Here is a 14,371-nt window from a genome sequence, read left to right as displayed (position 1 = left end):
ACCCCATTTGATGTGCACTCAGAAAGCCCCACCTCAGAGAGTGCAGCGTCAGCACACCTGGAGCCCATCACGTCCCTCCAGCCTTCCCAGGCCCAGAGTATGCTGCAAGGCCGGCTCTTTGGGCTGCTGATCTGCTTCTTTATACTTCTGGTAGCAGCCCTTCTTCTCAGGTGATTCACCAGGGAGGAAGGCGGGACTTGCAGGGAGAGGTGGGGATTCCTGTTGCCCAATGCTGGAGCAGCTTGCAGAGCCACTGAGGTTTCCAGAGAGCTAGTGGGGATTACAGCGTGGGTGGGCTTACCTGGAGGGCCAGGTTTTGATAGTTGAATAAAGTCAGCTCTGAGGGGCTGAGGGTAGGGGGGTGACTCTCTACTGCTTCCCACCTAATATGACTCAATGATTTGCACCCCTCAACGCATTCAATCTCCCCCAGGCTAATTTACTGGCGAAAATCGAAAGAGAAATCACAATCCTCACAGCTCAGCTCTAGAAAGACATCTTCTAAACAGCTCAGCATTCGGCGTACATCGAAACAGCCCAGTTTTCAAACTACATCTTCTAAGACATCCAAGACAATGACCTCAAAGTGAAAAAATAATTAAAGATGTGTCTTGTTGTCTAAGTATTTGACTCACTCCTCTGGATTGATCCATACCTTGGGTTCCCCTGGAGAAGAGGTCAGGAGATGGGCTCCTGCCTCAGGGAGGAGGGCGAGGTCTGGATGAGGGGAGAGCAGACTGCGATGTAATGCCAGAACCAAGAATCAGGACAGGGCCAGGCCTACCTAGATCTCCTCCCCCAGGCCTGGTCTTCTCAGGACACCCCTCCCAGCTCCTCCTGCTGGGTTTCCTCTTGCCTTTTCCTCTCCCCCACACAGTGCTGGGGGCTGGGACAGAGGCAAAGGCTTTACAAGAACAAAGGGATCAGGCACTGACCCAGGACATCAGAGTCAGGCCCTCTGGGTGCTGCCAGAGCTGCTGAGGGGTAAGAGCCAGGGACCAGGAGTCCCACTGCAGCCGTCCATCCTCCTGGGCCTGTGAGTCCAGGGTCCCATCCTCTGCCCAGATGCCCCTCCATCTCCCAGGTGTCCCTCTGCCTCATTCCCCTAACCCAGCCCATTTGGCATGTGCATTCACCTTCCCTAGGGCCAGGCTACCTGGTGAAAGGAAGGAGGGCAGAAGCACCCGCCCTCTTTGGAAAGCTGGCTCTCCTGTGTGCCTATGGCTCCTTCCTGCCACCAAGCACTGGCCATCTGGCCACCCCTGCCTCTGTCATGTGAGTAGCCACCCAACTGGGACAATGCCCCTGCCCCTCCTGCCTTCCATCTGTCCCTGTTATGGGCCTAGCCCATGCTTTGCTGAAGGACCCTGAGAGACTTGGCTGGGGTTCCAGTTGTGAATGGGCAAGGGCGACTGGGGCTTGAGAACAGGAGGTGGATACTGCCTTAATTGGCCCAGTGAGGGGAGAGGTGGGCTCAGGGCGCTGGGATGGGCCTCACAGGGCGGGGCTTTGATTCACCTTCCTTCCTCCCCTCCCTGCTCACATCATGGAAATGGCTTCCGCGGGACTCGCCTTTATTTATTTATTTGAACTCTCTTTCCTCTGACCTCTACCCACCACCATTCTCGATTGTCTCTGGGTCCTTGTTTTTTGTGTACTCTGCTCACTTCTCTCTCCTGTCGTCTCTCTCTCTCTGGGTATTTGTGTGCTTGCCTCCTCCTCGGCCCCCATCTCCGTGTCTGCTTGCATTTCTGGGTGACTCTCCTGTGTCTCTATTCACCGGTGACTCCCAGTCTTCATCTTCCGACAAAAGGAGCCCCAGCAGCAAACCGCTGACCCAAACTCTCTCCGCGTGGAACTTCCGCTAGTGGACTCAGTAAAGGCGGTTGTCGCAGCTCTTTTGGGGCTCTGGTACAGGGACCACCCATCCCGTGGAGCTACAGATCCGAAAATTCCTGGGGACGCGCACCGCTGGACCAGCGAGATGTTGCTGAAACAGGCAACCTCCATTGGCGACTGGCACCACCGCGCACCCGGGGTCCTCAGGACTTTAGTTGGACCCGGCGTTGGTGCCAAATGCAAGAGCTTGCAGGCCACCTCGCGCTCCAAGACGTGGGAGTTAGTGACTGAAGTGAGGTAGCAGACCAGACTAGAGCAGCGGCGTGGACCCTTTCCAGATGTACAACGCGGACAGGCCACAGCCGGCGTGAGCAGCTGCGAGTGGCGGGCGGAGCACTTACACTGGCTGGGCAATACGGTGCGCCCACTGCTGGTGCAGGAGTTGTGGCGGGCACGGCCCGGCTGGGCGCGGCGCTTCGAACTCCGCGGCCGCGAGGAGGCGCGCCGCCTGGAGCAGGAGGCCTTCCGGGCCGCAGACAACGACGGTGAGCCTGCGCCCGTAACTCTGGGGCAAGACAAGTGGAGGCCTTGGTACCGCGCAGCCAAGGAGGCGCAGACAGTGGCACTGGACTGACTCGGCCGTGGGCGTGACTGCGGTGGGGCGGGCTCTGAGGCGTGGGCGGGGCCAAGGGGGGGAGCGTGGGAGGTGACTGGTGGAGGATCGGGTGGGTGGAGCTGTGCAGGGACCCAGTCTGGGAGAAGGCGGGGCTGGAACCCCGCCTCAGTACTGGGTGGGGCCTGTGGTTGACCAGGTGCTGCAGAGGGGTGCTTGGATTCACGTGGGGCGTGGCCTGGTTGATCGGGGTGGTTGGAGGAGTCCCAGAGCGTCTCTGCATCAGGTCAAGGCCCTTAGGAGGCATTTGAGGCTGCCTTGCAGGAGGCTGAGTGTAGGTGGGCCAAAGCAGTGGTAGCTCCTCAGCGGGGTGGTGGTGGGGTCTGGTAGCGCCGCGGGCCTGTGGGACCCGAAGGAGCCTCGAGCGTTGCGAGGGATTTGACCAGTGTTTTGGGTGGAAATCAGAGTTGGAGAGAACTAGGAGACGGAGGAACAGGCCAGGACAATGTTCTGGAAGGCTGTGCAGAGCCAGTGGGCGGGGCCTGCAATGCCAGGGCGGGGACTGAGGAACTGAGGAGGCCAGAGCCTGAGGCCTTGGTGCTGGTGAGGTGTGGTGGCCCCTGCGTGTGTGTCTGTGTGGCAGGAGGCAGCTCTGGGAAGTAGGCTGAGGCGGTTCTTGAGGGTCGGGACCTATGCGTGTGGAGCCCAGGAAGGAGAGGAAGCTGTGCTTCTGGGGGCGAGGCTTGGATTAGTGGCCTTAGGCCAGGATGGCTGCCAAGTGCGGGCACAGGGGAAAGGAAGGGGCTAGAGGAAGAGGTGTTTGTAGAGGCCAAGGAAGGTTTTGTTACATGGGGTCTGAAGCAGGGGGCGACCTCAAGGGTGAAATAGCACGTGCCACAGGAAGCCTGGCAGGCAGGCGTGCAGCCCTGTGCTCTGAGGGACAGGGCACTCAGGGAGTGTTGGATGAGCTCAGTTGTCTGCCTCCCTGGTCCTTCTGCTCTCAAGCATTCTCACTCTCTCCGCAGGCACGGGCGCCCCCTCGTGGCGGCCACAGAAGAATCGTTCCCGGGCAGCCTCTGGTGGGGCTGCGCTGGCCAGTCCTAGTCCAGGGTCCGGATCAGGGGCCCCCGCTGGATCCGGGGGCAAAGAGCGCTCGGAGAATTTGTCCTTGCGGCGCAGCGTGTCGGAGCTGAGCCTGCAGGGTCGGAGGAGGCGGCAGCAGGAACGCAGGCAGCAGGCACTTAGCATGGCCCCAGGGGCAGCTGATACTCAAATAGTACCTGCAGACCCCGGGGATTTCGATCAGTTGACTCAGTGCCTCATCCAGGCCCCCAGCAATCGCCCCTACTTCCTACTGCTCCAGGGCTATCAGGATGCCCAGGTGAGGTCGCCTCCCCAACCCACACAGCCCTATGTCCCACCTGTCATTGGAGAGTAATAAACCTACAGCTGTCAGAATTCCTCTGCTTGAGGTCGCCTCAAGTCCTCTGATAGGCAAAAGCGCAGCAAGGTTCCAGAGGAGGAGATAGCATGGCGAGTGCCAGGAGGTGGAGGGAAGTGGCCGACAAAATCACACTGGAAGGACAAATAGGGTTAAGAGAGAGTTGTGTCTTTTCAAGGAGCGTACACTGCAGGGTAAAGACCTGGTGCAAGCATCCATTTCTTTATTATTATTATTATTATTATATTATTATTATATTTTTAAGATGTTGATAGACCTATATTTTTATTCATTTGTTTATATATGGTGATGATAATGAAACCCAGTGCTTCACACATGCTAGACAAGTGTTTTACCACTGAGTCACACCACAGTGCGCTGGAGAGAAAAATGGGGCATGGCTCCTTTGGCTGAAAGTTGAGACTATGCCTTTTCAAAGGAGAGTCCACTGCAGGGAGGAGACCCGGTGCAAACATCCATTTCTTGAGGGAGAGCACTGGGGAACGTGCATCCACTAGTTCAGGGACATCCTTGACTGGTGCCTGGGGTCTTCATCTGGAGAAACCTGTATTCCCTTGGTGGGGGAGTGGATGCATCCATTTGTTAAGGCGGTGGTTTTCATTGGATCGATTTGACCATTGTGGATGCAGGCAGGTGGTGCTGACACTTCAGTGCATTTTATGCTTTTGGGTGACAATAGGAGCACATGAGTGTTAGGTTTATTTTTAAATGTATTTTTTATTTTACTTTGTTATATTATAGTTGTACATATTGATGGGATTAGTGGGTGTGTATTCATACATGCACACAGTCTTAAGTTTGTTTTAGAAAGGGTGCAGACTGCTTCCATTTTTACACAATGGAGGCAAGAGGGCATTTTCAAGAAGGGGTCTTTGGAATGCATCTCTTCAAGGAGTGGATGAAATGGGAAGCTCTCTGAGGCAGGTCTCCTTGATGCATGTGTTTGAAAGCAGGATTACTAGAGGAGCCACTGTGTAAATCTCTAGGGAGGGCCATAATGAGAACCTTTATGGATGCTGTGGACCTGACTGTGGAGTCCTCCGACAGGAGAGTGGGGGCAGTAGAGGAGTCCATTGTTGGAGTATGTGTCCTTGTCAAGGGATGGGATGATCAAGAGAAGGCATGGTAGAAAGGGGTCACCTAGTAAATGCACACTCATGAGTGTAGGTAGTGGAAAACTCTTTGTTTAAAGGTTGTTACCTATATTTAAGTCTTCTGCTGCACAGAACAGAGAACTATCTCTTCTAGAGTCCACTCTCTTGGTCTTTTTTCGAAGAGGTTTTACTTCTGCCCTGGGTGTTCAGAACCCTGAAGGGACATTTGGTTGATGTAGAGCAAGCACTCATTAACTGTCCTTCTGAGTTTCTTTTAAAAGATCATTTTCCATTGGGATATTTAAAGAGAATATTAGTGAAAGGGGAAATATCTGTAAGGTTCCATCTTGAGAGTGGAATAATGAACAAGTGGGGCTGGCATTGTGGAAATTTAGCAAGGTTTCCTTGGAGAGCGTTACTCTTTGAGGATGACAGAAGGGGAGAGTCCATTTTAGTGGAGTGGAGGATTGATCTTGGAAGCACTAATTTCTGGAGCTGGATGTTATGGGAGAAGCTACTCTACACCTGGTTTCCTGGCTGTTGGTTTTTCTTCTAGCATCCGCAGAAACAGATCTGCAGAGAATTCCCCCTCTTGACACCTTCAGGATGAGAACAAGCACTTTCCAGGTCTCCTCTGCCAAAGCCTCAGTGGAAATCAGCCTCACACACTTGTGGTTGTCGTTGTCTGCCAGAAAGACATCTGCAGGTGCTGCCCAGTGCTGGAAGGGTGGGGTGGGTGACCGCACCTAACTCCAGCAGGCCGTGGACTGGTCCCAGGCACGACATGAAGGCTCCATCTTTGCCGTCACCAGCCATGGCATGAAGTGGTGCTGGGAAAACTTCCACACTCCCAGGGTGAGGTGGCACCAGGGAAGGCCTGGGCCCTGCTCACTCAGTGCAGCCACACACTCTCAGGACCGCTGGGACCTTTGGCCTCTGGGCTGCCTACCTGGCTGGTGGACACACCATCTACCTACCCAGCCTCACAATGCCAGACTCAGAGTTCCTGAAGGGCTTCAAGCCTGAGGCTGCCTTCCTGCCTGAGTTGGGGGGGGGGGGGCGGGGGGCATTAATGCAGGCTTGTCTCCAGTGCAGACATGGACTGGGCCTTGGAAGCCAAGGAGACTTTGGGAACTGGTCTGATCAGGTTAGAGCCATATGTGTCTCCAGAGACTGGCAGCTTCTGCATAAGCCTGGGGTGGTCCCAGTGCAGGTGGTGCCCACGGCCAGAGAGATTCTAGTTGACCAGAGGAATAAAAGCACAGGGGCTTCCTGAACACCCACAACAAGCAAAACATCTTTTTTGATGACTGACAATGCCTAGTGAAGCTCAAGGTGACTATGGAAGCCAGAGAGCCCACCTGGTCGTTGTATCCATAGTACTTCTGAATGGCTGCTCCTGAGAACAGGAAACCCTACATGTTCTTTTCTAGAAGAGGTTTTACTTCTCCTTAGGTGTTGGGAAGACAGAAGGAACTCATGGTTTTTCTATAGCAAGCACTCATTAACTTTCCTTGAGTTCCAGGAAAAATTCCTGTTGGGGGTTGTTCTATGGAGAGCCAGGTCTGTTGTTCTTGAATATCCCTGGATGGACTGTGGAATAAGATTTCAGGATTCTACGTTGTTCTGGCAGTGAATCTGTTGAAGGGACCTCCATAGCTCAACACTGCAACACTGCAAGAATAACTTGGGAAACTGCCTTAGTTAGCCAGTGTCTTTTTTGAGTGTGTACTGGGGATTGAAACCAATTGAATCCTGGGTGAAGCTAGGTGTGAACCACTGTCTCCCTCTGCCCACAGGCTCTGGAAATGCTGAGAAGTTGTGAGCACAGCAATATCTGTTCAAACCCTTGTTTCCTGAGGAAAGTCAAATATTCTTTTTTCTGTTATTGTTTTGTCCTGTTATTTTTTTTTTTTTTTTTTTTTTTTCTCCTTCAAGCAAAGAGTCTAAAACATGGGAACCGGGATAGGAATACCTATTGGGGAAGTGCTGCATGTTTTGCAGCCAAAACTTCTGGCAAGCCACAGTGACTCCTAATTTGTAAGCTCAAAAATTCCCAACACAGGATGTGCATCTGTTATCTCTGGAATTAGGATGAAGGAAGTGTCCTGTTTCCTAGCTGGGATGCTGAGCATCTGGTTTAGTATCTGGAATCCAGCAAGTCTGCAGAAACCCAGAGGGTATTTTGTGCCTTGTCAACCTCTGTGGGTCCCTGAACTCACAGAAGTCTAAATTTGGCTTTCGTTAGGTCTGGGATGAAACAATCTGAAGATATCAAGACCCCCAACCCATGTCAGACGTGAACAGAAGCACAGGGTCTGACCAGGGAGTATAAGACTTTTTGACTCATTGCTTGTTTTTGGGTTTTGAAAAGGGTTCCTTCAGACACAGCCAAATAGAATCATTCCCACTCCAATCCCAGTCTCTGGTCTTCTTAGGGTTTCAGGGTAGCATTCCCAATGCTGTTGCCACAGGGAGGAAGATGGGAGGTATGAATTAATACTCCACATTCCCAACCCTTGTCTTTGCAGCTTTCCTGGCTGCCTCGCTTGCTCTCTCTCTCTCTCTCTCTCTCTCTCTCTCTCTCTCTCTCTCTCTCTCTCTCTCTCTCTCTCTCTCTCTCTCTGTTTTAAATGGAGGGAAGATGGGAGCTTGGAGATTGTCATTACTTATTTTGTTTTAGGTTATGCTCCCTCTCAGATCTGACAGCCCTTGGCTGTTGAAATTGTGTGAGTTTTCCTGGTGCCCTGAATCAGGACAGAAAGAGGAGAGCTTTCAGGATTCAAGTGTTGGGGCGCTCTTTTCCTTTCTCTAGCACCCATTAGTGGCCCCCAGAACTCCCATCCCACTGAGACCTGGGCGTTCATCACTCATAACCTGGGAGGAAAATGTGGAATTAAAATGGGAGCGTAGCATTATTAAACTTCAATTCCCATAACGCTTGGGGTGTCTGTCACGGTAGAGAAAAAGACCCCAGAGCCTTCGGGGAGTGGAAGTCCTAGGATAGAAACCGCCCCGTCCCGCGTCCTTGAGGCTGACAGAGGCACCTAGCCAGAATCCAGGTCCCCAGGGCCAAGGAAGGGAGGACGCTGAGGGTCAGAACCCGGCTCCTGGGCTCTGAAAGCCAGAGCCCATGGAGGACCTCCCTCCAGTGGATGCTGGAATAAAGGTGTGTAAAGGTCACCGCCCCTGTGACGTCACGGAGAAGTAGGCGGGTCTCCCTTTGTTGTGGCCCAATCAGAAGCAGAGTTGAGGTTCTGGGCGGGGCCAAAGAAAACCCCAGGAAGTACTTTTCCGGAATCGGGATCTCCAAAGGGGACGTGACAGGAGTTCCTTGTAGCAATGGGACTCCCGTGACGCATGTCCCCTTCGAAAAGCTCTCGACTTCACGCAGCCAAAGTGTCCCTCACAACACCCGAGTTACAGTCGTGGGGAAATATTAAGGCGGAAGGACGCGGCACCGGGTTCCTCAGAGTCTGACCTGGGATCCTGAGCGAATCCTAGGTTTGGGGGACAAGTCAAGGAGCAAGGTCGGAGAGCGGCTAGTTAGGGCGCCTCGCGCTTAGGGCGCATCGGGGCTCCGTTTCCTGAGAAGGTGCACCCGAAAAGAAGAGGTCTTAGTCTTGGGCAAGGGTGGACAAGGTGCCCATGGGACAGGAGAATGGCTGGGAGTCTTGCTTAAAGGTGTGGGGTCCCCAGGTTAAGGGATGTGGAGTGTACTTTGGTTTTGAGGGAGTTGTGAGAACATGGTGGCGAGATGTGGCGCATTGAAGAGTTCATCTGAGCTGGGCATTGGGTTTTCAGCTTGGGATGCTACAGAGGTTGGGGGCCTGGGTGTGTCTGAGGGTTGATGCACTTGAGGTTTGGCGTTCAGGATCACTTTAAATTTGGGGGAGGGTAGAGCCATGGATCCCATGAATTGGGATCTTGGAGAGTTGCATGGGTTATAGGTGTTGGGTCCTTATTGTAGGGAAGGGTTATAAGTTTTCTGATCCCTGAAGATGCAATGGACACCTTCAATTTGGGGTCCTCTGGTGCAAGATTAATTTCACACTACTGCATCATTTGATGAAGGACACAAATCTTCTTGGTTTGGAGATTTCCTGAACATCCTCCTTTCCCATGGAGGAGAGTGAGGATGTGGGGTTCAGGGGGTATCTCTAAAACAGACTTGATTTCTTTCCATTTAGCATCATCCGCTCTTGGACTGGGTGAGAGGACCCTCCTGGTATTTTTTCTACTGAGTGCTCTGGTCTCAATGGGACCATGTTTTGCCCTCTCTTTGTCTGCACTGGCCTGCTGCCTACTTCCTGCAGGCTGTTGTATCACATGTGACCCAACAGTCATGGCAGCAATAAAGTCCTTGGAGACAGATTACCTGCCTGGACACCTGGATGCTAAACTTCACAAAAAAGTGATGGATTTGGTGCACAAAGCTTTGAAGGAGTTCAAGGAAAGGCCGTTTAATGAGGGTTCCTATATGGGAGCCATAGGTGAGGACAGGGCAGAGAGGCTCACTAGTGTCTGGTGCTTCCCAGGAGAGGGTTTGGGCCCAGGACTTCTGAGATCAGTGATGAAAGTGGCTGGGTCAGGTTCTCCTGATCTCAAGAATGGAGAAGGCTGGGATGCAGGTTCCAGACCCTCCCAGAGCTAGCACACACTGTTTTTCCACTCCCTATCTAGCAATTCTCTGTAAGAATACATTTCCCATAGGGAAACAGATTAGTGAGTTCCATAATTTGGTCTACCTTTGTACTGTAGTCTCAAGGGGTAGAAATTATAGGGAACAGTGATGTTGGAACATGGTGTTCTGAATCTGCCCACAGATGACAACACAATGAAACAGGCATCCTGGAGCTTTGTGAAGGAGCTGAAACAAATCACAGACAGTGATGTAAAAGGTAAATGCACTGAAGGGTGGGGGTACTGAATCCCTCAGGGCAGCCATTGCTGCCAGTGATGCCTCTCTGCTGGTGTCATGCAGGACACTGTGCCAGACTGCCTAGGTTCCAGTTCTGGCTCTGCCACTTCTAACCCACGTGGCCTTGAGCACGAAACTGGGCAGTTTCCTCAGCTCTGCACTGGACAGCATCACAGTACCCTCCTCCCTCCACTATTGGAAGATTGGAAGGTTTGACACCTGTGCCTGGCTTAGCCCAGTGCCTGGCACTGTGTGAAGTACTTATTTCTGTGCCCTTTCCTGAGAAGGCAGGAAGTGGAATGCCAGCCCCTCCAGGTGGCCCATGCCCCTCAGCCCCTGGTGTTCAGGAGGGCTAAAGCAAGAGGATCAAGAGTCCAGACCAGCTTCAGCAAGAGCTAGATGCTATTTCAAAAATAATAACAACAATAATGCCAGGCTCCATTGAGTTGAGGTCCACTTAAGGCTCTGAACCACAAAGAGAGAACAAAACTGGGCTGCACCCTGGCTCTTTTCCAGGGGAGCAATTCGTGAGGCAGTTGTACTGGATGTTGGACAAGGAAAAGGAGAATTTTATCCACCAAGCTACTCACTTCCAGAAGGAGGGTGAGGGAAGTTGGGAGCCCTGGGCCCGGCCTACCCTATCAGCCTTCCACCACCTGAGTCCCTCTCTCCAGCCCCTGCATCTCCTAATCCAGGCCTTTGGCTTCCTCAGTCCCCTTCCCCTGATGACCCCCCAGGGGGACTTCCCTCAGGCCCTGCCCCTGGGAACACAAGAACCCACACCTCGGCTCTCCCCTGCCCCTCTCCCACCCTCCTTCATTTAAAAGTCTTATTTTTTCCTCTCTTTTCTCCTTTCCGAGGCAGCTTATTGTCCCAACAAATGTGGTGAGTGCAGACAGCAGAAGCTTTTCTTCTACCCTCATCTGTGGCCAATGATAACCACCTCTCCCCCTCCCCCTTTTTGGATGTACCTGAGAGGTTCCTGGGTCTCCCGCCACTTTCTCTGGCTTGGATTCTGCGGGTAGCAAGTGTATTCCATTTGGACTCTTTACTGACCTTGGAGGGCTGACCTCCTAGGGATTTGGCCCCGTAGACCCCCAACCCTTCAGCCTTTGCCTTGCCCTCTCTTTCAGACCTACCTTAGTGGGTGAATACAGCCTTGACCTTGCCCCTCTAGGCGTCATGTTGCAGAGTCTGATATGGTGCCAGCACTGTGACAAAGAGATTCACACATGTCGGAAGTCCAGAGACTGCGGGGGTGAGTGTTGGACCCGGCCGGAGGGGTTGGTGGGAGAGGGCTGGAACCAGAGGAGGGACAGTCCAGAGAGCTGAGAATGCAGACAGTCAGGGAAGACCCTGGCTGAGACCAAGCTGAGACTGCCTGGACAGGGTAGTGAGCCCAGAAGCATCATCTCACAGTCATGCCCTGTCCTCAGAGCGCCATGTGGAGGTCCATGAATCGGAAGACATGATCTTGGACTGTCTGCTCAATTGGCACCATATTTCTGAAGGCCTCACGGACTACAAATTTTACAGGGTGGGACCCTCCTACTACTGTAACCCCTAAACTCCAAGTCACTCAAGCTGGTATGAGCCCCTGGTCTGCACCCAACCCTTGTGGCCTAGTACCTGAGGTCACTTCTGACTCTCAGGCACCCCTAGCTCTGTTTGGTGATTCTCTGGATTCCTGTCTCCCTGGGCTGAGACCTGGCAATCTTAGCCCTGTATTTCCCCAATTCCTGAAATCCCCAGGCCTCTGTGATACTCTTGAGCTTGGGTCTAGGTTTGGGAGAACCATTCTGAGACCTTGCTGTACAAGGGGAAGGAACCTGTCCTGACCAAGCCGATGGTGAGTCCAGAGGATGAAGGCAAATATCGCTGCCAGCTGGACACAGTCAGATCAGACCCAGCCACCATCATTTCATATCATGTCACAGGTCAGTACTGGGGTGGTAGAGAATTGGGGCCCTGGGTATAGGCAGCAGATACAAGGAGCGGTCTCAGCTCTGGAAACTGAACTTCAGGTGGGGTTCTGTCTTAGGCATGGAGGACTTGCTTCTTGCCTGTGTTGTGGCCTCTGATGGCAGGGACAGGGTTCCCTGGGAAGTCTGTTGGAGAGCCTGGGTGCTGCGATGGGCTGGCCTTCTCTCCCTGCCCTGACCATTGATTGGCCCTTCTCCATCAGTGCTGCCTGAAAAAGTCCATGAGGAGAAACCAGGAACACACATTGTAACCGATGAGGATGAGGGCCCCGACGATGAGTCTTCAGGACACCAGGACATCTTCATCACGACCAGCCAGTCTTCCAACACTGAAACTATGCTGCAGAACGTCCTCTTTTGGCTGCTAATCTCCTTTTCTATATTCCTATTACTAGGACTTATTCTCAGGTGAGTGACAAGGGAGGAAGGCGGGACTTGCAGGGAGAGGCGGGGCTTCCTACTGCCCAATGCTGGAGCTGCTTGCAGAGCCACTGAGGTTTTCAGTGAACGGGTGGGAATCACAGTGTGGGTGGGCTTACCTAGGAGGCCAGGCTTTAATGGTTGAATAAGGTCAGGGGGTTGGAGAATGGCTCTCTAGTGCTTCCTACCTAACATGGCTCCATGATTTGCACCCCTCAACCCATTCAATCTCCCCCAGGCTAGTTTACTGGCGAAAACCGAATGAGAAACCACAGTCCTCAGATGAAAGTCTTGAAAATGAAGCTTCTTAGCCCTCAAAGACAATGGCTTCAGAAGAGAAAAATAATTAAAGATGTGTCTTGTTGTTTAAGTATTTGACTCACTCCTCTGGACTGATCCATACCTTGGGTTCCCCTGGAGGAGAGGTCAGGAGATGGGCTCCTGCCTCAGGGAGGAGGGCGAGGTCTGGATGAGGGGAGAGCAGACTGCGATGTAATGCCAGAACCAAGAATCAGGACAGGGCCAGGCCTACCTAGATCTCCTCCCCCAGGCCTGGTCTTCTCAGGACACCCCTCCCAGCTCCTCCTGCTGGGTTTCCTCTTGCCTTTTCCTGTCCCCCACACAGTGCTGGGGGCTGGGACAGAGGCAAAGGCTTTACAAGAACAAAGGGATCAGGCACTGACCCAGGACATCAGAGCCAGGCCCTCTGGGTGCTGCCAGAGCTGCTGAGGGGTAAGAGCCAGGGACCAGGGGTCCCACTGCAGCCGTCCGTCCTCCTGGGCCTGTGAGTCCAGGGTCCCATCCTCTGCCCAGATGCCCCTCCATCTCCCAGGTGTCCCTCTGCCTCATTCCCCTAACCCAGCCCATTTGGGATGTGCATTCACCTTCCCTAGGGCCAGGCTACCTGGTGAAAGGAAGGAGGGCAGAAGCACCCGCCCTCTTTGGAAAGCTGGCTCTCCTGTGTGCCTGTGGCTCCTTCCTGCCACCAAGCACTGGCCATCTGGCCACCCCTGCCTCTGTCATGTGAGTAGTCACCCAACTGGGACAATGCCCCTGCCCCTCCTGCCTTCCATCTGTCCCTGTTATGGGCCCAGCCCATGCTCTGTTTCTTGCTGAGGGACCCTGAGAGACTTGGCTGGGGTTCCAGTTGTGAATGGGCAAGGGCGACTGGGGCTTGAGAGCAGGAGGTGGATACTGCCTTAATTGGCCCAGTGAGGGGAGAGGTGGGCTCAGGGCGCTGGGATGGGCCTCACAGGGCGGGGCTTTGATTCACCTTCCTCCCTCCCCTCCCTGCTCTCCTCTTGGAAATGGCTCCCGTGGGAATCGCCTTTGTTTGTTCATTTGAAAACTCTTTCCTCTGACCTCTACCCATCACCCCCATCACCATTTTCGGTCGTCCTTGGGTCTCTGTCCGTGGGTCTCTGTCTTGTCTGCCCTTCTCTGCTTCTTTCTCTCTCCCGGTCCCTCTCCCACTCTCGCACAGGGTCTTTGTCTGTTTCCCTCTTCCTCTGACACATCTCAGTGTCTCCTTGCTTTTGTGGGTGAGTCTCCTGTGTCTCTCTTCACGGAGGCTCCCAGGTCTTCCTCTTGTGACACCGGGAGCTGCAGAGGAGCAGATGTCCTGGACCTGCAGGAGGTGGAACTGTGGCTAGTGGGTGCGGTTTAGGCGGTGTGGGGAGCCGGCGGGAACCGCGCCAAGTACATCTCACAACTCTTCCAGGCTATGGTGACCTGGACCACCGGATCCCGGGGCGCTGGAGGACCCATTACTTTCGGGAGCACACATCACTGGCCTGGGAGACCAAGGTGCTAGAGCTGCAGTGGACGTGGCCCCGGAGCCCCTACTGGCATCTCCCGCTATGGCACCCCCAGGGGTTCTCAAGATCTTTGGCGCCGGCTTGGCGTCGGGTGCCAACTACAAAAGCGTGCTGGCACTGTGCACTCCAGGACGCGGGAGTTGGTGGCTGAAGCACTGGAGCGCTATGGGCTGGCCAGCAGTCCTGGCAGCGGCCTAAGTGACAGAAGCAATACCAACGCCTT

General features: G+C 53.7%; 1 protein-coding gene across 1 annotated transcript; it reads left to right on the top strand.

Annotated features, from left to right (window-relative positions):
* Positions 1-591: 591 nt before the first annotated feature.
* LOC306648449 (izumo sperm-egg fusion protein 1-like) lies at positions 592-14,040 on the top strand. The gene is made up of 17 exons (XM_079118637.1): positions 592-984; positions 1,146-1,275; positions 1,814-2,305; positions 2,339-2,384; positions 5,565-5,714; positions 7,447-7,497; positions 9,199-9,501; positions 9,835-9,909; positions 10,446-10,532; positions 10,794-10,814; positions 11,107-11,187; positions 11,366-11,466; positions 11,713-11,866; positions 12,115-12,319; positions 12,957-13,115; positions 13,225-13,354; positions 13,854-14,040. Exons 5-17 carry the CDS (start codon positions 5,615-5,617, stop codon positions 13,995-13,997), a joined length of 1,611 nt encoding a protein of 536 aa, XP_078974763.1. The 5' UTR covers positions 592-984; positions 1,146-1,275; positions 1,814-2,305; positions 2,339-2,384; positions 5,565-5,614; the 3' UTR covers positions 13,998-14,040.
* Positions 14,041-14,371: the final 331 nt, after the last annotated feature.

The sequence above is a fragment of the Sciurus vulgaris genome (assembly GCF_902686455.1).
Source record: "Sciurus vulgaris genome assembly, chromosome: 17".
In the NCBI taxonomy this organism is placed as follows: Eukaryota; Metazoa; Chordata; class Mammalia; order Rodentia; family Sciuridae; genus Sciurus; species Sciurus vulgaris.
Note: the sequence above shows the minus strand (reverse complement) of the source record. Positions and strands in the feature narration are given on the sequence as shown.